At 41.6% G+C, this 21009-nt stretch overlaps 1 protein-coding gene across 1 annotated transcript in view; it reads right to left on the reverse strand.

Annotated features, from left to right (window-relative positions):
- Positions 1 to 21009, reverse strand: part of CARD11 (caspase recruitment domain family member 11) — a 44170-nt gene that overhangs the window by 16342 nt on the left and 6819 nt on the right. Inside the window, exons 2-10 of the mRNA XM_082064260.1 lie at positions 8369 to 8581; positions 7589 to 7726; positions 6623 to 6948; positions 5179 to 5358; positions 3326 to 3478; positions 3108 to 3233; positions 2418 to 2615; positions 1762 to 1941; positions 677 to 731 (exon numbers count right to left, since the gene is read on the reverse strand). Coding sequence (XP_081920386.1) covers positions 677 to 731; positions 1762 to 1941; positions 2418 to 2615; positions 3108 to 3233; positions 3326 to 3478; positions 5179 to 5358; positions 6623 to 6948; positions 7589 to 7726; positions 8369 to 8581 — 1569 coding nt within the window. The remainder of the gene's footprint in view (positions 1 to 676; positions 732 to 1761; positions 1942 to 2417; positions 2616 to 3107; positions 3234 to 3325; positions 3479 to 5178; positions 5359 to 6622; positions 6949 to 7588; positions 7727 to 8368; positions 8582 to 21009) is intronic.

Genomic DNA, 21009 nt, shown 5'->3' on the forward strand with positions numbered 1-21009 from the left:
ACATGCAATATCTTGCAGCAGGAACCATATTTCCCGTCCTATTTTGTACATCGGTGAGCATGGTGCCACACACAGCAAGTAAAGGAAGTTGCTGCCTAAGATGGTGTTTGTTTTGAGAACAGTGCTGCATAAATAAGAGGAATTAGGAGTAGCTCAAATGTGAGTATACAGCAACAAATTTGGTAACTTGGCAGCTGGCTGATAGGTGGCTTAACCTTCCTCCCCCCAAGCTTTTTAATGCTTGAGATTGAAAATTAACTCATTTTTGCTGAAGGACAAAGGAACTCATTAGACAATCACTAGATTAGAGCCTTTTCAGCTTTTTTTCCAACAGCAAAAAGAGAATAGTATAATGACTTTTAGTACAGGTATTACACCAATGACTTGAAAATTTTTGTAAACTAAAATGAAAACTGAGTAAACAGAAAATTTAGGTGAGCTATGGGATGCAATACTGTGTGTCTGTGAAGGTATTTTTGGATGGAGAGAACATTCAGGTAGAACACATTATATTATGACACTGTTCACTATGGGAGAAACTGTCTATTTTACTGACTTGGACTTGACTTACAGAATATCCCCAGTTGGCATATTCATTAAAACAACTTAAAGAGATTGAGTGAGACAAAGCAACAGAAAGAAATAAGGACATGAGGACACGGGTGCTCTTTCTGACCTTGAAACTCTGATGTTTTGTTCATGCTGACAGGGGATTTAGCTCTTGGACTTATCTGAAAAAAGAGGACAAAAATCAACACAAATGCAGAACATTTGCCACACACTGTAAGCCAGGTATTTTCACCTTTTTTTTCCACTGTTACGCTGAAATATATTTGCCCTCCTTTAAACAACAGAACCCCAAATTTAGAAGACATTTAGGTATCTAAATGCCACTGCAGTGAATGAGAGTTAGTTACCTAACTACTTCCAAAAGTCTGGCCCAAATGCATTGCAATTTCCAGATTCTGCTGAGGGAACAAAGAGACAAAAGGTGAAGTGGGTGCCTTGGGACTGGTTTCAGGCAGCTGTTAATACAACAGGCATCCTTTTGGAGTGTGCAATGTGAAAAATGCAGCTCTATTGCCATAAGTAATAATGACAGTCAGAGCTCAGAAAGGTTATGAAGGGCAGGGAGAATTCAAATGCAGATGAAAGGAAAGAGAAGCTCAAACCCCTGAATGTTAGATTGTATATTATGTACAATTTATGAATACAGCATCAGATAATAGCTGTACAAATGCAGCTAGTCGGGGAAATCATGGACCTAACTCATGCTACCCCTTACTTTCAAGTAAGAGGAAATTGCCATAATTTAATTCTAAATTAGGCAGTTAATTTTGCTCTAGATTGTGTCCATTTCTTTCTATTATTCCTTCCAGCTGATGTGAGGTTTTCCACCAATGCTTCATTTTCCACCTTCAGTTACTTGTGTGCTGGACTTCAGGCATTATGTCACTTTTTTTCTCTACTGTTAAGGAGGCAAAGAATCCATTTATTGACAATGCTCCAAGAATGTGAATGAGTGGAAGCAACAGGAACACACAAAACTGAGAGAAGGGGCAGAAAATAGTCCATGAAGCTTGATTACATCTGCTCCTCAAAATGCAAATCACCACAGGGCAAAAACTGTCAGTCCACTGTCACATACAAATCCGTTCTTTATAGCAGAGCACTTGCAGAGGCATGGCCGCAACATGCACTATGTCTCTTAGTTCGAACAGTCCCTGCACTGTATCATTCCAGCCTCACATTAAGACGCACCTGGATTCCCTTCAGATTCACTCTTCTCTTGAGTCGAGCTTGATCAGGCAAGAAGAATTTGTTGTCTTCTGGAGACTCTTCAGAAGTGGAGGAGTCATCTGCTTCCTGCCCATTGGCTTTCGAACTGGGAGTCCCAAAGGTCTGGGAGATAATAGTAATGGGTAGATTCCGTGGCAAACTCTGAAGATCAGAAGGAAATACTTCATTTCTGAGACAAGTTTGATTCAAGTCCTCATAACCTCCCTTTAGAGCAATCTGATTGAACTTTCCGTGACTCCAGTGCTTCAGAAACTCACACAGAATGTGGCTCCAGACCCAAATCAGTAATTTATATTGACATTTGTGGGGATTTCTGTTCACTGGGGCATGTTCCTCAAAAGTATTTGTAGTTTCTGCCCCACTGTAGAAATTAATTGTCCTTCTGCATTTCCTTCCCTTCCATTTAAAACCAAGTTGTGGAATGCCAGCTACAGGCATGACACAGACAACTTGAACCCCACTGTATTGAAGAACTCACAAAATTGACTTTTAGTGGGTTCTTTTTTTCAGTTAATTCATGGAGGGAATTAAAAGAGTCCCCTCTCCCTTCCACACCAAAATGTTTTTTAAGAGCAAGTCTTAAAAAAGGAATTAATATCTGTATCCCTCAGCCCTACCTGGTCATGAAAATTATTGTCCTTAGAGAGCCGCCGGAGTTTGCACTCCAGGTTGACAATACAAGCTTCCTTCCGGACCACCTCAATCCGGAGTTCATCATTTCTCTCCTCCAGCTCTCGAATCTGCTTCCTGTATTTATCTTTCTCAATGAGACAATGCGAATACTGCGTCTGAGCCTCATCGCGCGAGCGGAACGCCTGCAGCGGAGAGAACAAACCTCTTTGGCACCCGGGCACCAGGTACGTTCTCCTGCTGCGTTTGCTTGTAAGGTATTTGGAACGGGGACTTCAGAACGGTAACCATTCACCAATTAACACAGCAGTTAGGACCAGGATGGGCCACACTTGCACCATTAAAATTTACGTTGATGAGGGTGGTGCATTTCCAGCTCCCTCTTGGCTGGTGGCAAAACGCTCCGGAGTGCAAACCGGACGACTTGACATGAATTTAAAGCCTGCGGTAGCTGTTGTGAAGATCTTGGTCCTGCCTGCCAGATGCTACACTGTGGAAACAACCCAATATTATCCTGTGTTTAATTACTGTAATGTAAATTCCAACAAGTAGCAACTTCTTGTAACTGTCTTTTTTCTTAATGGTATTTTGGGTCCAATTACCCACGATTCCCCAAAGTGACACGTATGAGACTCAGGCTTTCCCTACTGATTTTCCCCATTTTAAGTGCTAGATACCTGGTCTCGCTCCTTTTCCACCTCTTCCAGCTGTATCATCACAGTGTTCATACGGTGCTTGTACATCTCACAGTCTTTTCCTAGTGTTGAACACTTTAACTCCAAATCTTCTTTCTCTTCGAGATACTGGAGATGACACAACGTTACCACCATCGCTCTCAAAGGCCTTTTGGGCACTAGCTTGAGATATTCCATCTTTCTATCCTGCCATTTCTCACCTTGTCTCTCAGGTCCTCCACATGACGAATCTCCTCTTGGAGATTAAAGATCTTGTTGACCAACTCGTGACGATCTTCTAGTGCCTCCTTACGGTCATGTTCCAGAATATCCAAAATGGCTTTGTCCGAATCTGGCAAACTTCGCTTGTCAGCCTAAGGAAGAGGCCGGCCAGGGAAACAGAGAAGGTAAAAATAGTCTTGCAGGGAGAAAACACAGACAGTAACAAGCAAGAGGAATAGACAATGAACAACATCTCACAATGGGAAAGCAGGAGAAGAGATGGACATTCATTCATATTTTAAAATCATGTCAGAAAAGATGAAGAAAGGGCTTCTTGCTGTCAGAACAGTCTGATGAAGGAACTGTTGCACTGTTTTATTGTACTGGCTATAATTTGATCCATTTTGGGTGCAGTCACAATTCTTTACTCTAAGCCCTGCGTTCAAAACTCTATTAATCAGCTCTCACTGAGCACAAAAATCACCCTTTGCCAAGGAGTGGGGCCTAAAAAAACATTCAGGGGAATGTTTAAAACGTGCATAGGCATTGCAGGCCTGCACTCAGACAATATTAAACATGCCTGGAGTAGTTTGTACCACTGCCTCATTTTCTATAGTGTCCAGCAATGTTTTCTTTCAGATTTAAAATTAACAAGATTATCAGAGCAGGTTCCAACCAAATGAATTGCTATCCAAAATTAACCATAAATGGAAGATGAAAAAGGCATAAAATGCAAGCATGTAATATGCATATTTATTTTAAAAATACCTAGACTAAGTTGGAGATTTCAGTGGCATTTTGGTTACCCAATATTTCTAAGTATACATAAGTATTTCTAAACCAAACTGCCTTTTATTTATTTACACTTTCGCTTAGGAGAATTTCAGTTCTATTTTTAGCTGTTTCATGATTATTTCTGTTTCTTTAGGTGCTGTGAGACCATTTCAATTAAGATAGGAGATTCTACATGGATCAGAACTCCCAGAACCTTCTATACTACACCCTTCTTCAACCTTCGAATTGGATTTGTGTTAGAACCAAGAACCGTTGGTCCCTGCTAGAGGCCACAGCCAGTTCTGAAATGCATTCTATTGATCGTTTTTTAAGTGTCATTTTAAAATGTCGCAAGCAAAGTGCTAAGCACTCTCATATATATCCTTGTATTCGGCTAAGCTCTTCACAGGGTAACACGGTGCTAAATTTGCTGCGTATCAGCCTCTTTCCCCACTACCCCAACAAAGGTTAGTTAAGTGTTCTACAGGGCGCCCTGGTAACTAGTGACCACCCAAGTACAGAAACCTTTATCACCCTCTGCTTCATCAAGCCTTTTCAGCACAGAAATGCCAATAGCCTAGAACAGGGCACACAGAGCCCCTGTCAGAAATTTCTGGGCTGGCCATTTAACACAGCTTTGCGGTGACAGACTGGTACAAAGAACCACAGCGGGGCTGAAACACGGGGCTGAATGCTCAGCAATTAAACAGCTGCATTCTGCACGATGAAAGCGCCAATCTCTCATGTACAGCTTGAATTATTAGATGACAATGTTGGGGTTTTTTTTGGTGTATCTACCCCTCGTGCACGTGTTGGTACAAGGAGTACTACAGGCAGCTGGGAGCTATATAACCAACCTGCTGTTCTTCCAAACTTTGCACTTACGCTTATTGTAGTTACGCAGGTAGAGGTTTCACCCAATTCCTGGGTTGTGAGGAGATGTGGGGTATGTGAAACAGTATGGGAGGAAAGTGTGGGGGTGCAAGGAGAGCTCAAAGCCCACGAATCCACCTCTGGGTAAGCAGGAGGGGTAAACTGAAGTGGCTGGATTTTTAAATGTAGCAATCTGCTTTTATACCTGAATGATGGACTGTAGCTCCTGGATTTTAGTCTTCATCATCTCATTTTCCCGCTCCAGTTCCAGAACCTGTTCCTTTTTGGGTCGGTTTTCAATGTCATTTTTCAGCTTCAAAGACTGGTTCCTCTCCAGCTTGCATTCCTCTTCCACCTTGTTCAAGCGATGCTTCAGCTGGTCAATCTGCGCAACGAAAAGGAGAAACAGGAAAGGAAATATATCATTCCTAGCTTTGATATTTACTGCTTTGAAAACACTCTCACTTCCAGGTGAAAACACACTGTCATAGGTGGAAAAAATAGCTTAAATTGTGAATGCTAACAAGCAGCAGATAATTGGGTGTATGTGTGTGTGCACTGAATGTCCACAAGTGAACTGTTGAACTCTCAAGTCGAAGCCTGCTATTTGCTGGCTACAGTTTGCATGGGATGGTTGTAAATTTTGGTAACATCTGGGCTAAAGAAAAAGTGGGACGTCCTCAGTCCTCTAATAAATAAAGAGATAGAAACAGGACTTGGGAGGCTGACAACACATTGTGCTTTTGCACATAGACTATTTGGATTGGGAAAAATGGAGGCTTTGAGTTCTAGATAGGAAAGAGGGGTTTGCAAAAAAAGAAACAAAGTGGTTTCAGACAGAAGGCGGCCTGGGAAGATGATCCTGTCTGGAAAGACTTGAAAGTGGGGGAATATCCTGAAGAGCAGAGAGATGCCCAGGGCTGAAGGCCAGTACATGCCCTGGGACCTTGGCCAGTAACTCCTGGAGACCGTAAGCAGCTGCAAAGCACAAACCAACACAACTTTCTGCCCACCCATCCCGGCCCAGCAGCGATCTACCCGTGGGAAGCGATGCTGAGCCCAAGAGAACGCAGCGCTGAGATAGGGCAGCGAGTAAACCACTGTGGGGAAAAACAGGGGGGTAAAACATCTGGTATCGTCCATTCAAAACCAAACCCCAGTGTCCAGATCCACTATGGGTAGTGGTTTACTCTGGCTCATCTGTGACACACACACATGTATGGATTTTACGGCACTCGAAACATTTCTCTGTATTTCCTAAATGGCCTCAAGCTGCTCCAATGCTCGGTGTGAGACTTTTTGAATAAGCCACCAGCAGCCATAGTGCAAACCTGGATAACTGCCCCAAAATATTATTGAGCCTGGAAAGTTAAAAATTATGCTTTTAGCAAACGATTATGTTTTTAAAATTTTGTTTTTAACTATGTTGTGTTCTGTTAATCCATAACAAGCACGTAAATTATCTGCCATTAACACACATCACTGCAGTTGATACTTCTATATACAGGGATGCCTTTAATCGTCTGGATAAGCAATACAAATGAGAGCTCTACACCTTTTTACTGTCAGAGAAGGTCTCGCTTTGCCAGTTGCCACTGGCATCCTCCATTGCTGCTCCTGATTAAAGCAGCCCAGAGCATTTATCTCACCTCTAACTGGAGGTCTCGGCTTCTTATCACAGCCATGCTCTTCTCGTCACTCAGCTGGGCATATCTCATGGCCAGATTGTAGTTTTCATCTTTCACCTTGACTAGCTCATCATTGTAGTTGTTCCTCTCCTCCTTCATCTTGTTGTATCTCTCCTGGAAGGTCAGCAGCTCTATCTTGTTCAGTTTTAGCTGCTTTCGCTCATCCTCCAACTGGCGAGACTTTGCCAAGAGCTCACAGCGCTGCACGTCTTTTGCCTTTACTTGCTGCTGAAGCTTAATGATCTCATTCATTAGGAAATGGGTGAGGCCTTCATGTCCCTCCTCCACTGAAAATGTTCAAACACCTTATCAACAGCTAATAAAATAACTTTATACTAAGCAGGATTAGCAGAACTGATTAATAAAAAAATGTCCCAGAGTATGTACAGAGGTCCAGAATATGCACAAATACATGCACATTTGTGTATCTAACTGGCAACAGTAGAAACATTACACAGCACATTATCATTAGGATCACAATATACATGCATACAGCTTGTCTGGATAGAATATGAACCCTTTACATTTGTCTTGTTCCAGCTGAGCTGACAGGCCTGTGGCAAGAGCACAAACTTTGTAAAATGAATCTATACAATTCATCTGAATGCTTCAGATGTGCTGCACATGTGGGTCTTCGGTGTAAATTTATTCCCCTGTTGCAAATTTAGTGCACTGTTTCTTCTCCTGAGATTTCTTGTAATGGCCATCATTCAATTTGAAGCTCTTCAGCCTCATTCAGACAACCAAGATGTTGCTTTTCTTTACACATTACCTGTTCCTAGCTCATTTTGCATTGAAGGGGACTGAAAAACTGCAGAATGCTACTACAAGATTGGCTTTTCTTTCCATTTCTTGTCTGAAAAATCAAACCTAGTCCTGAAGATAGTCCTTATTTCAACAGGCTCCTCTGGGACTGATTCTACTCACCAACAATAGTGGAAAATCTCCGTGTAGGTTCTTTTCCTGTCACCAGTTTGTAGAGTTCAGGGTAGTAAAACTCCAGGCTCTCCAAGAAAACTACGTAGCCCCTTTGGCCCTTGGTGTGGAGGATGTCCAGCAGTCGGCCTAAGTACAGAGATCAGAGAGAGGTGACATGATCAGAGCGAGGTGACATATCAGCCCTATGAGCAGCATAAGCGAGAACTATATCCCTGAAGTCAAATCTGCCGGAGGTTTGTCTCTGCCATAGCCAAGCGCTGTGGAAAACGTGGCTGATTCATTGATTTGAGCTGAACTCACAAAGCAACGCCGTGTATTCTTTATGGTTGTGCTGATCGTTATTCTGAAGGAGTGTGGGCAAATTGGTCTCTGGAACAGAAATTTCAAAAGCCACGTTATTCAGCGCAGCCTTCGGCAGGCAGGACTGAAACGCCAGGACGGCAGACCCTTCGGTGACAAATCATGAAGCACGACAGGACAGCTGAAAACCTACTCTTGGAATAGCACTGGCTGCTGCTTGTGTCAACTAAAACATTTGCCAAGGCTTGGACAGGAATATGAACACCATGGGCTCCAGTCCGCATAGTACAGGAAAGAATAATTGTTATCAAAATAGCAGCAGATTCCCCTCTTTACATTAAATCTCCTGTAAATGAGACACAGGGTTTCCATTCGATAATATGTAATTTGATAAGGGTTCCCTCCAGACTTAGCAGAATAACACTGTTCAGATAGGGATACAGACGTAGCCATTCACAAAATAATTACCTGCTCGGTTAATTTTGGAGGGCAGTGTGAGTGAGTTAAGCACCTCATCCTCGTCTTGCTCATCGATCACTTTGCACTGCCGTAAGTAGGGGGTCAGTTTGGCCGGATTGATGTACCGGCTCAGCATGTGCCGGTTGCATTCTACGTTCTCCCACAAAGCTTCCTCCTCATCTTTCAGCGTCTCCAGGCAGTCATCCATCTCAGGCTCTCCTCCTTAACAAGGGAAACAACCCGCAAATAAACATGAAACAGAGCAGTTTCTATCCTGTTGCTTTTTTTGTGCTTAGAATCACTCCTGCTGAATTTCCCCTAGATTGAAACTGTTGGAACTGAAGTGCAGCCTGTCCACAGCTCATCTGGAAAGTGACAGCTCAGAGAAGTGCTGTCTGGAGTCTATGAACTATTGCATATTGCTCTCTAGTGATGAATCTGTAGCTCCGCTAACTCCATGAAGGTCTACAAGTCGGAGAATCCCTCTTCATGTCTGAAGCAATGGTAGAGGGCACGGTGCAACGCAAGCAAGGGCCTGAGCGTGCAGAGCTCAGCTCAAAGTACTTGCTGCATGCAACCAAGTCTTTAATTCTCGCCTCCTTTGTTCCTCTCAGCTCTACTGATTTGAACCTGCATTTTTTCCTGTATATATGTGATGAGTGAACATATGTAAATGATTGCAGCACAAGAATAGTTAACTCAGAAGCGAGCAGTTACGTCTGTCCGCTTTCTGCAGCTGTGTATGGACTGACTGGTGCGTGGGCACGAATGCAGGTACCTGTGAGTGCAGACCTGGCCTTTCTCCACGGGAGGGGTAAGTATGAGCATCCTAGCACTGAAGTCTGAAAATGTTCTTGACTCATGCAAATATCATCACACGGTTTGAGTGCCTGCTAAGCAATTTCCTTCCGACTCCTAATTTGTAACCACCTCATTAGAGAAGGTTACAAGGCAGGAAACAATGAGGTGAGAAAAATTGTACTGAAGTTAAGAGTAAAGAAACTTTGTAGAAGTCTTTCCTTATCTTTGCATTCTGCTTTTTCAAGATCTAGTGATCAAGGCGGTGCAAGGAAGGTAAGTTTGTATTTCAAGAGTTATTTTACCCCACCAGAGACCATGGTATAAGAAGAATGTGCATTTCTTAGGTCATATGAGACGAGAGTTGTACTTTATGAGACTTTGCTGGTAATCAGTAACTAAAGACCTCCAAAGAAACCTGTTGTTTTTCCTGAAGCAGGCGAGATCTCTCTATTGTGTTAAAGTTTCCTCGGCTTCCAACTTAGGAACTGCAAAGCAGCCTGTGTCACGCTGCACATCACTGAGCAAGATCAGCTATTAGTCTGTATAGCCAGGGGCTATAAACTCCTCATTTAGAAAACCAAAAACACAAGTGCTAATCCGCTAAATAACGTGTTTGTCAGTGTTCTATCATAATGAAATTTATCATCAAGAAATATAGAATAGTCCTAGAAAAATGCATGTTATTTGCTTGATGCTTTCAAAGGCCTTCCCAAATTGTCCAAAATCCTAGGCTGGGGTTCAATATCTCTATTAGAAAAAATTGGATGGGTTCCTCATACAATAGACAGGTTAGATGATTATTGCCACAGGTTTGGTTGTTCTCCTGCACTCCAGTAGCTCTCCCAGAGTTATTTTCTTTGTCATTTCACATCCTAGGAAACAGATATTTAGCATTTGCTTTGCTGATTGCATATAGATTTTAGTTCTCCAGTGACTGCTATTAAGCACCTGGAGAGACAAGAGTCCTCAGAGGACAAGGAAGCCCAGAACTACCCAACAGGCCCAGAACTACCCAAACAGGCTGTAGTTATGGGAAAAGCTCTCTGGTCTCATGAACTCCTCACAAGCTGGATGAAATTCTTACCGAACACCAGTATTTACCCATGGTAAAGATTACACTGCAGCAACGAACAGTATAAAGGCAAAACAATAGAAAGGGCTACATAAAGTAGGTAGCAGCCGGAGGAATGCTAAAGGTGAAATAGCTTCATCTGAAGTATACAAACATGCTTATGAACCTTACTCTCCACCACTTACCCTGGAAATAACTGTATTTCACTTCAAAGGTGAATGTAACAAACAGCACATAATTGGAGAAGCTCAACACTTGGGAGCAGAAGGCAGTGAAGCAGAAGGTCACACAATAGCTTAGTTATCTCCCAGCCACAGATCTATTGCATCTAAAAAAAGGTGTGTTGCAGGCCCTTTAATTTGGGAAGAGGATCAGGAAGCTCACAGATGGACCTCAGAGGGCAAAAGAAGCACTTGCCTGAATTTGATAAAATGCAAGATATCTTATAATCTGCTGCACTGATCCAGAAATTATTACACACTGTCAGCAGTTCCCTCAGGACATTAGTAAGGGATTTCTCCATTAAATGATTCAAAGCAAAGTTCACTCATCAGCATAATTCTCAACACGGATACATTTTTTTTTACCTGACATTAAAAATACCTTCATCAAACAGTCCCTCGTGTATGGGCATAATACATCCATACCGTTATTTGGGGGACATAATGTTTAATGGGAAAGTAGGAGGTAGATAGCATGAGTGGCTAAGAATTTTAAATGGAGATTTTTGGTAGCAAACTCCTGTTAAACACAGTCTGTTATCAGGAACAAGTCTTTGGAAACAACATTTAGTGTAGTGGTCCTTCACTGCCACGTGACAATTTCAGAATCTTCCTTTTGCCTTTTTCTTGAGACTGGGTTTAATGCGTTTTCTAGGGTTTAAAAGACCCTATTCCCTGTTTCTGACCTTCCTTCCTATGAGGATATTGCAGAAAAAAATTGCTTTCACTTGTAAAATTAAAAATGACAGATTTAAAATGTTTTCAAATGTGTAATCACTTATTTAACCTGATCTTTATTACCATTATCCGGTCTCTGATTCCAGCAGCCCTTGAGTTGTAACCTAACACATTCAGAAGTTGTGATGTGCCATCGAAAGACTGTGGCATCCATTACAAATCACAGGGGCGAAGTCACAGACTGGGACTGACTTCAACAGACATGAACCAAAGAGAGAGAAGAATGGCCACAGCAGTCACAGCGTCGCTCTCCTGCGGCTCCTTTCAGCAGTCAGTACACAACACAGCTTTTAGCTGCAGGAGATCTTAATCCAGTTCTAATCTCAGCTAGTCCCATCTATTTCAAAGGTCTCTGTAGATGCAGACAAATAAAACAGAGGATGTCTTTTTACATTAAAAGAAACACCCTAGGCCCCTCATCTCCTTTTCTCTCTCAGGGTCTATCCATCTCTTGGCTGTTACACACAAATGAATCTTTCTAGGTGTTCGCTATATTTTGTAATGTTGTTCAAGCGAACAAATCACCTTGCAGTTCAAACTGTTGTCACTCAGACTCCACACTTTGGTGTGTCGGTGACACTCTCCATTGATCAAGGGAATAAAACCCACAGGCTTCAGAACCAGGGGTTCTATACAGTGCTCCAGGTCACACCTAAAGCTTCCTTATTTTGTGGCTCATTTCATGATGGTGCAGAACTCAACCCTTCAGTCAGGACTAAGTTTATTTTGGAGGACGTGACCTATTTTAATGTTTTGGCCTCTGCATTTGTCGCAGGTGTTCACAGGTTGGGAGTATTTAGAAAGGAGCCACAACACACCAAATGTTTGTGTGAATTACAAGTTAATAAGAACAGAAGTTTGTGTTAAATACTATGTGCGTATAAACCAGGAAAGGATTACCTATAAATTATCACACTTCAAAGCAAAAATAAATCACACATTAAAGCAAAAATAAAGATGCAAATAGCATTTTTGAGCCGGGTATATAATTACCCTCAATATTTTCAGTGTATTGTGTTACATCCTCTTTCTATGCATATCTCTAGATTTCATGGGGCAACACCTTTTCTCCCTCAAATTTGTACAGCACTTCACATGATGAAATACAACAGGGCGATTTTCTCAAAAGCTGCTTGTATGGATACGTGCAGATTTGCAATATCAGAGAACCACAAAACCACAAAGGGATTTAGAGCTATTTTTAATTTTAGAGGAAAGTCACAGTTTAAAGTGCGATAAGGAAATGATATTCCTTCGCTTAAGGACAGGAGAGACCTATTTGCATTCCTGGCTTCTGAGATGGGGAATACCAGCACTTTAGCTGCACTGCTGGATGTTCCATGGTACTGAAAACCACTTTTAAAGGCTTCAACATTGATTGAGAAGAATAAATTTGCTTACCTATACTTGCACATTTTTTCCATACATGTGCCCAAATCTGGACGCCCAAAGGAGAGCAGAAAATGTCTTCATCTGCCTTTAAGAATTTGCATTTTATATTAATTCTTTCTACCTCAGTGTTCCCACTTGAAAACAAGGCTGCCGAGAAGTCTTATATTTTTATGACAAGGTAGGATTCATTAATTAGTGACTGCATAGCACTTAGAATCACCAACATGGGAAAGCCCTAAAAACCAATTCATTATTAGTGCAGCTTTATTATTTTGGATTTTGCAGGCCTTAAAATACTTTCCAAAGTCAGAAGCGTTGTTGAATGGACTGGGCTGTGTTTCTGCTTTAGGTCACAGTGGCTGTATATGGGAAGAACCATTTTGTATAGATCAGAACCCCCTCCTTATATAAAAGATTTAACCAGCTTACTGAATGCCACAGTTTCAAGAAAATACAAAAGAAAAATATAGAAGAAGAGATACTAAAGTAAAAGAAAAGCAGGAGGCTTTACACAGAAAATAGGATTATTTTCAGACAAACGTATTCTGTTCAATTCCATTGAGTCAACTGATTCTGTTGAGTTACACACAACCTACAAAAAATAACCCCAAAACATTTTCGGGCTTGCAAGACTTCAGTGGGGTAAAGCTGCATCTTCAGTGGGGCCAGATGACAGCCACAGTCATTAAAACTACTCCCATTTTCTGAAGAGAAGAGAGAGAGAACCAAAACCAGGTCCCTAACTGGTTCAAAGGGCTCTGGAGGCATCTTCATCATGCTCTGCAAGCATAAGAGTGAAGGAAAATTCTCCTCATTTTCATAACTATCAGCTCAACAACAACCGAGCGAGAGAAAAAGAAATGAAGAATTCTATCACGTTACTCTTCTTGAGTATCTCTGCTCTATGACAAAGAAAGCAAGAGAATAAATCAGGGGCTTGTCCCTAATCACTATTCCTGTCCAAACAGAAGAGGACCAGGAGAATTAATACTATAGGAACTCTCTTCAATTATCTCTTCCTTTGCCTTTATTTACTCTTCTAAGAACAGAACCATATGAAACTCCATGTCAGAAAAAAAGAAAAGGTAACGCATACACAAAGCGTGGATCAATTAGTAGTATTGTTAGTACACCCAATGTTTCGCTCAGTATCACCTAAACCAAAAACACTGTGTGCAAAGATACACAATTTTTTCAGTGCAGCAGGATAATAATGCTATGAGTTGAACAACTGAATTCCACACTTATTATATGTACCTTTTGTGTACTTTAGAATTTGCATATGAAATTCTATACCTATCATTTCTGGAGGAAAAAAACTATTTACACATTAAGAATGTTGTTTCGCCCAATGAAAAAGTGTTGGAAAAGGCCTTAATCAGTGCAGTAATACGTATTAGGATCCTGTAGTGATCTCTGTTTCATAAAAGGCCAAGATCTAAGCTTTCCTATTTTGCACTCCCTCTGGTGAGAGTATCTAAAGTCTACATCTTCCTCAAATCTGCCAGCTTCAGAACTTCAGAGTTCTTATCATCTTATCACACAGGAAGGAAATGACTAATTTTGCCTCAACAGCAAACGGACGGCAGATTGTGCCACCTCAAACAGGCGACAGCCAATCCGATTTGGTTGTAGAACATATTTCACCAATAACAAACAAAGAAAATGGAAAAATCCTCCTCTACAAAGAGCTTAAATGATGTTTTGGCAACTCTGTCATTTTTCTGTATGTCACTGTTTTCTACATTCAGTGAAGATGTTTCTATGCCCCTCAGTAACCTACCATCTAAGCACTGTTGAAAGGCAAATTTAGAGGGTGGATTCATTCCACGAATTTGAATTAGACATCTAGTTTAACTTATAAATCTAGTTCCTCTCTAATGAATGGAAAATGGCCTGTTCAAGACTTCATTCCACCTTTTCATACCTCTACCTTGGAATGCCCTCTAAAGACAGATTTGTAGTCACAACTACTTCCTTAGGTTCTCTCTTAGGAGAGAGACTTGTCCCTTTAGATGGCAACGTCTACACCAGTGAGTAGATGGATATTATTCTGTTTTCCCATGTTATTTAAGAATCTGATACCTAGAATTGAGAAACCACTAGTACTGCCATTATTAAATTATAATATATGTGAAAGTAAATACAAAATGAGAGAGGTGAGCAATGAGACAAGGTGGAAAAAACTGAAGAGGAGAGAGGAAGATGAGACTTAGGGATCAAAAAGGGTGAGGTCAAGGGAAAAAGGAAATATAAAAAGGGAACAGGAAAAGAAAAAGAAAGTTAAAGAAAGGGGAACTCAACAGAATGAAAGTGAGGAACAGAAGTGAAATAGAAATGAGAACAGGAAAGGCCTTAGCGAAGGCAAAGGGAAGAAATGTGGGGTGTAAAGCAAATGAAGGGATTAATAAGGAAGGCCTGGCCACAGATCCTGACACATTACAAATTAGTGTTAGTTCTGAGTATGCAAATCAAGATAATGGCACAATAATTTAAATAAATAATTTACCACAGGAACTTAGTGCAAAGAAGCAGTGGCGAGCTGAAAGCCTGAGATTTAATAAATGCTTTCATCTCCATATCCTCCATCCTGTTACACGTGATGATGAGGAGGACAAGACAAATCCCTGTGCTAACACAGTACAAACATGTTTGTGTATCTGCCCTTTGTTTCTTGAGTGCAGCATTAGCTACTGACACCCGCATTTCCTTTCAACTACTGTGTGCTAAAAGCCAAGATCTAAAGAAGAAGCTGTCGTCCTTCAGGCTGCCGAGGGCTCATGAGAACACTGGTCCAACAAATGCTTCAGAACGCATTACTGGGTCTCAGGTTAATTTTTTCTTGAGGCTGACTCACTCCCTTCTTACAACTGATAGTGAAATTCTCCCCGGAGGAGGAGGAGGCATGGCGAGGGGCAAGTGCATAGTACTGTGTGATTAAGAGGAGTCTTGAATTAAAAATTCAAGTTGCCCAAACATGCAAATGGATTTGATGATCGTAGGTGAGGTCCCAGTGAATGTGTGCTCCTGTTACAAACACAGCATAGTCTTTGGTACAGAGATTTGCATAGACTGAGCTATGTAAAACCTGGTAACACAAAGATTAATTAGCTGATACAAACATGAAACTCTCATAACCCTTGCACAGATAGCCTGATTCTCATTAGTGTTATTAACACTTCTATTGATACAAAGAGTAAATTAAAACAGGAGAAGAGGGAGAAGTGTAGCTCTGCCATGTGAAACTGCTACTTAGTTTGTTTATTTTAAAAATTTACACCTTCCACAAACTCTTATGTTACATGAGTGTTTCAAAAAAGCCACCCAGAGAAGAACATCTTCCATGCAGTGGGTTAATGACTCCTTGGAGGTGATACTCTCATCCCCAAACAGGTAAAAACACCCTTATGTAGAACATATAGATGGAAGGGTCGTACGCTAGATTCAGCAACAACTGACAGTAAATGCATAGGCCATCCTTACAAAAAAAAAAAAAAAAAGTTATACTCTAATCTTGAACCCTGTTGGATAATCTCACTGTAATTCACCCTGGCCCAAGAAAGTTTGAAAACAACATTCCATGTAGCAGGCTTTATAACATGACGGGAAAGTAAGACAGAACCCTATATTAGGAATCCTACACTTGGTCAAAATACACAAAATACAAAGAATGAACAAATAGGAAGGCAAGTCTTAGAATCCTCATATGAAGATTAATCATAACAAACAATACTACTCCAAACACATAAAAAATAGCTCACATGCAACTGTTTACTGCATTATAACAGCAGCATGCATTGATTGTGATGAGAATACAATTCAGTTAAATACCTTAAATGCACCGTTCAAAGGTGTAATGGCTCCCCAAGTAGTTCTGTGAAGTCTTATCCATGCAAGTCTTATCTTAATTGCTAACTATATATTGTGTTGAATCAGACTGTCCAGTCTCCTAAGCGTGACGACTGCTATGATTCAAGTACACATTTTGTACATTTTATGTAAATGCACAATGTCACTTAGAGAGAACAGATATCTACACCTTACTCCACCTGTGACCTCTTTGTAACCATTACTTTAAAACAGACCCTAATTTTAAAGACCAGACTGCTGCCTTGCACATGCTAGTTTGTCCGTGGCTTGAAGCATGACATATGTGCCTTATATAGCAAGTACCTGTTATCTTTGCCCCTCAAAGTCATTGGAAAAAGTAAACTTCATTCCTAGTTGCAGGCTGCCTAGTCCTGGATGTTCTGCTCATTGACAACATCCTCTATCCTTGTACGTTTGCTTGAAGCCGCACGAACGTCTCAGCCAGCAGAGCACCAAACACTCAGAAGACGCCTGGATGCCATTTGGTCTACAGCAGATCACAAGCAGCCTGGCCTACGACAGACAAAACCTCCCCAGGAATCAGAAGGAGCTCGCTGTTTTACTACGGGAAATTAGAATTCTATTTTCACGTGTTATCTGAATAGATTTTTCCCACTTAAGCTTTCTGGTCACCTCTTCCTCTTCTCGCCCTGCGTCCTCTCTCTCCTACCACTGTTGTGGGACTGTGTCACGTAGCTGCGGAAACATACACCCACCGTCCTCTCTCAAACTTACTGCCTATATATAGCAGACAGAAAGGTGCTGGGGGTTGCTTTACTTCCCTTTTCCTCTGAACGGAGGTTGTGGGCAACTTTCAAATGTGACACCATTGCAAAGGAAAGTCTTAGAGGAAGCGTTTTCAGAGCCACAGAACAGGAGAGACCTGAGGAGAACCTCAAACAGGTCCCCCTTTCTGCAGATACTGCAGCTGGGCTTCATTCACAATTCCCCATCACTTTAAGGCCTGCAATTAAGAGCAGGAAAACAACCTCTGAAAAAGAGACACAATTCACTTTTCATGCTGCTGGAGGACTCGCTTGAGTCACTTCTATAGCAATTTAAAGCAAAAATTCTCTGATTATTTACTTAATGGGACTGCGCTTTATTTCTGTCGCTGGGAAACTCTTTGTGACCTTGTTTTGCTGTCTTGGGGAAGAGATAATACCAAATACTTGGCAATTATATATTTCCTACCTTCAAAGCACTGCAAGGAGGAATTAAGTATCTTCCGTTGCTTTCTCCATAACTAAGTCCATTGCTCTGCTGATATAGAAAAGATTGCTGTGAAGCTTTCATGTGGAAAACTTATCCCAGAAGAATTAACCAACCACTGGAAGAGACTAAACAAGGTTCTCATCGGGAAACTCCGGCCGGTTCAGTTCATGATTAACACGTATTTTTTTGAAAAGACCAAAGAAGCAAAGTACTAGAATAGCAAGAAATCTGAAAATGCGTCTTCACCTGAGTGTGGTTCTTGAGCATGAGTCAACATAAGGAGAAGTGTGGGAATTTTACTGAATCCTCTGCTGGCTGTGGAAATAAGTATTTGTGAAAATAGCAACTGTAAAGTGATGCCAGAACTACTCTCCTTATTTGAGCATCCTGGTCTTTGAGCACAGGCAGCTGCTGCTAAAACAGCATCTACAAACACCATCACAAAAGCAAGATTTGCAGGATTATATGCACTCAAATGCTGATCTTTAGGAGAAGAGGCAACCAAGGGTGGGAAGACATCGCAACCAACTAAAAGTCAGTGGAAATGTTGTTTTATTCTCCTAACTTGTGCCTTGAAGCATAACAACTCCTTATGTGCTATCTGCATTAACTGTACCTCAGAGCACAAAGTATCACCAGCTAACAACAAAAGCATTTGCAGAATGTGCAGAAAAGCATTTGTTTTAAATGCAGTGTTGTATTTGTGCAGGAAGTAAAGTTACATGCAATATGAGCACCCCACACGTGAGGATTGATTTTCCCTGTTTCTCATTCCTGATACTCAAGGGCACAACTCGTAATTAGGGTCAGATTTTCAAAGAGCGTAGGTGGTGTTCAGGCATCAAAATAAATGGGCAGATTTTTGCAAGACTTGCCTCAGAGTGTGGATAAGATAGCGCTATGAATCACAGAGCTGCTGAGCGTTAAGCACTTTTAAAAATCAGGTCTTTCTTACAAACTTAAACGGAAGCTGAGCGCTTTCAAAACCTTTTCTCAACTGGAGCATTCTTCAAATGCTGAGTATTTGAAAAATGGGCCTTTAAAGCTTTGTGAGGTGCTAATTTTTATACGAATAGGAAACTGCTCTATATAGCACCTATAAATCCGTCTGGCAGCAGGATTTAAATAGTTGTGATCCTCCAGTAGTACACATTGCACAGGGAGGAGGGCAGTGGTGTGGCAGTGCTTACCCGTGTTCATTCTAACCCTTCCGAATCCATGAAATAAATACTTCACTAACAGGTGATAGTAAACACTGCTGATGCATCGATCTCTTCAGCATATTGTCTCCATCTACAATCGAGATTTTAAGAATGAGATGAAATTTTGAGCTTTGAACCCTCCGAGACATAATTAAAGAAGGGTTGTTTCTACGTGACTACTTATTTCAGTGTAGAAACTATATGAGGTTTTAGATTAGACTCTCCTTCCATCTTTGTTTGCTCTATTTATCTTTTTTTATCTCCAAAGCGGGTAAGTTCAGCCTTGCAGGCTCTATACTGCTGACTCAGCTAACGGAGCCAAAACTCATAAAAATCTATTTAAAAAAGGTCCAATGATTTTATTTTCTAATCGTAAATATGAAATTTAATTAGCATCTCATTGCTAACGAAGTTACCATGGAAGATGAGACTGAGGAATTATGCACAGGGATGGAATGTCAAGCGTAAAGCAAAACAACTGTTATGCAGGAGCCAGTTTAACTCCTGCTTTCCTCCACTCTGGTTTCAGATCTTTTAAGAATTATGTGCTGTGTTCACAGGTTTCCTTCCTTGCTGATAAGGCACTTCTATCTTCTATGGCAGTAATTAGAATTACTGGATTAGAAACAGAAGCAAGACAAAGCAAGTTGAATCTGAATTCAAAATCCTATTTTGTCACAGGCTACCCAAGCCAGTGTTTCACATCCTAGACGAGCAATACACTCATCCACTGAGAAAAGAACTCAGATTATTTTCCAGGGCACTGCAAACATCTGAAAGATTAAAGGATTTTTTTTTTTTTTAAAGGAAGCACATGTAGAATTTTAAAAACCTTTTTAAAATAGCAAATGCATCCATTTCTTTTGTTATTAGCATTCCTAGAAGGTTGCCCTAGGCTGGCATCAGCACGGCTATGGGTGGCAGAGGGTGAAGTTGTGTCCCGTGAGCCACCTCTGGCATCTCCTCTTGGGAGCTGTTGAGAGGACCGGAGCTCTGGGACGGTCTGAGCCCACACGTGCCCATATGGGAGGGTTCCATAAGGACATTTTCCTGCCCAGCACCACGGGGTGAAGGCAGGGACAGGCATTCTGCTGCTGGTGATCCACGAGGTGCCTTGGTGAGGGAGCACAAGATAGAGAAGCTCACGGAAGAGAGGACTCGGCGAGAAGTGGGCAAGCACCGTGGGAGAGCGCTGATGAACTACAGTAACCACAACACTGTACTTTCTCCTTATACTCACACTGAAATTGCTCGTAGTAAGTTCGTGTGGGAGGAAGTGTTTACAGGACCTATCCTGAGAGAGAATAATAATTAATAATTCCTGGATTGCTAGAAAAGCTTTTGGAGTAACTCTGTGTGTGGCCATGCCCCTTGGTTGCTCTCAATGACGGTATTTCCTAGATGAAAAGGGCTTTATTAGTACTGGTCCTAGTTAGACACGGGTGGGAAACCTCCTCATTCTAGTATGCTCCCTGAAGCGACTTGAAAGCTCGAAACATCTAAGAATGTGATTGCAGCGTTATAAGAGCTTACTGCTCTGCAACGTGACAAAACTGGCTTTTCCTCATTATCAGTGATGGAAAGCAGAAGTTACACATCAAGCCACGTTCTCTCTGCATGAGGGGAGGAAGGTGGGAAGTGACCCGCTGTACCCACGTGGAGGGTGGCACGGAACGCCAGGACATGGCATTGCACAACACACCGATGCTTGGAGCTCTTTACAGCGGCTCTACCTGCAGGGCCAGAGGACGAATGTTGGACCACGTTGTCCAAGACACGGCACAACAACCTGTCCTGCTCCCCCAGCTGTGGATGTTAAGCGTCCCCCACAAGAGAATGGAAAAGAAGTGGAAGAATCTCTCAGATGAAAATATGACTTTGTCAGTGAGGTCCAGAAACTTTGCTTAAGCACAATGGCCTGTCTCTGCCTTCACTCGTGAGTTTTATTTGCTGTGCTTGATGTGTTGCTTCATTTTCCTTCGGATCAGTCACAAACTGGAGGTGACAGACACCCTCGGTTCCAAATCATGCTGTACAGAGAGAAGTTGGTTAGTTAACTTCACTCACCTGGTGGAACTACCCTATATGGGATGGTAACCACAATCAGAGAGGAAGAGGAAAGGAGATATCAAATAAGAC

Source organism: Streptopelia decaocto (assembly GCF_964273445.1).
Source record: "Streptopelia decaocto genome assembly, chromosome: 13".
Classification (NCBI taxonomy): domain Eukaryota; kingdom Metazoa; phylum Chordata; class Aves; order Columbiformes; family Columbidae; genus Streptopelia; species Streptopelia decaocto.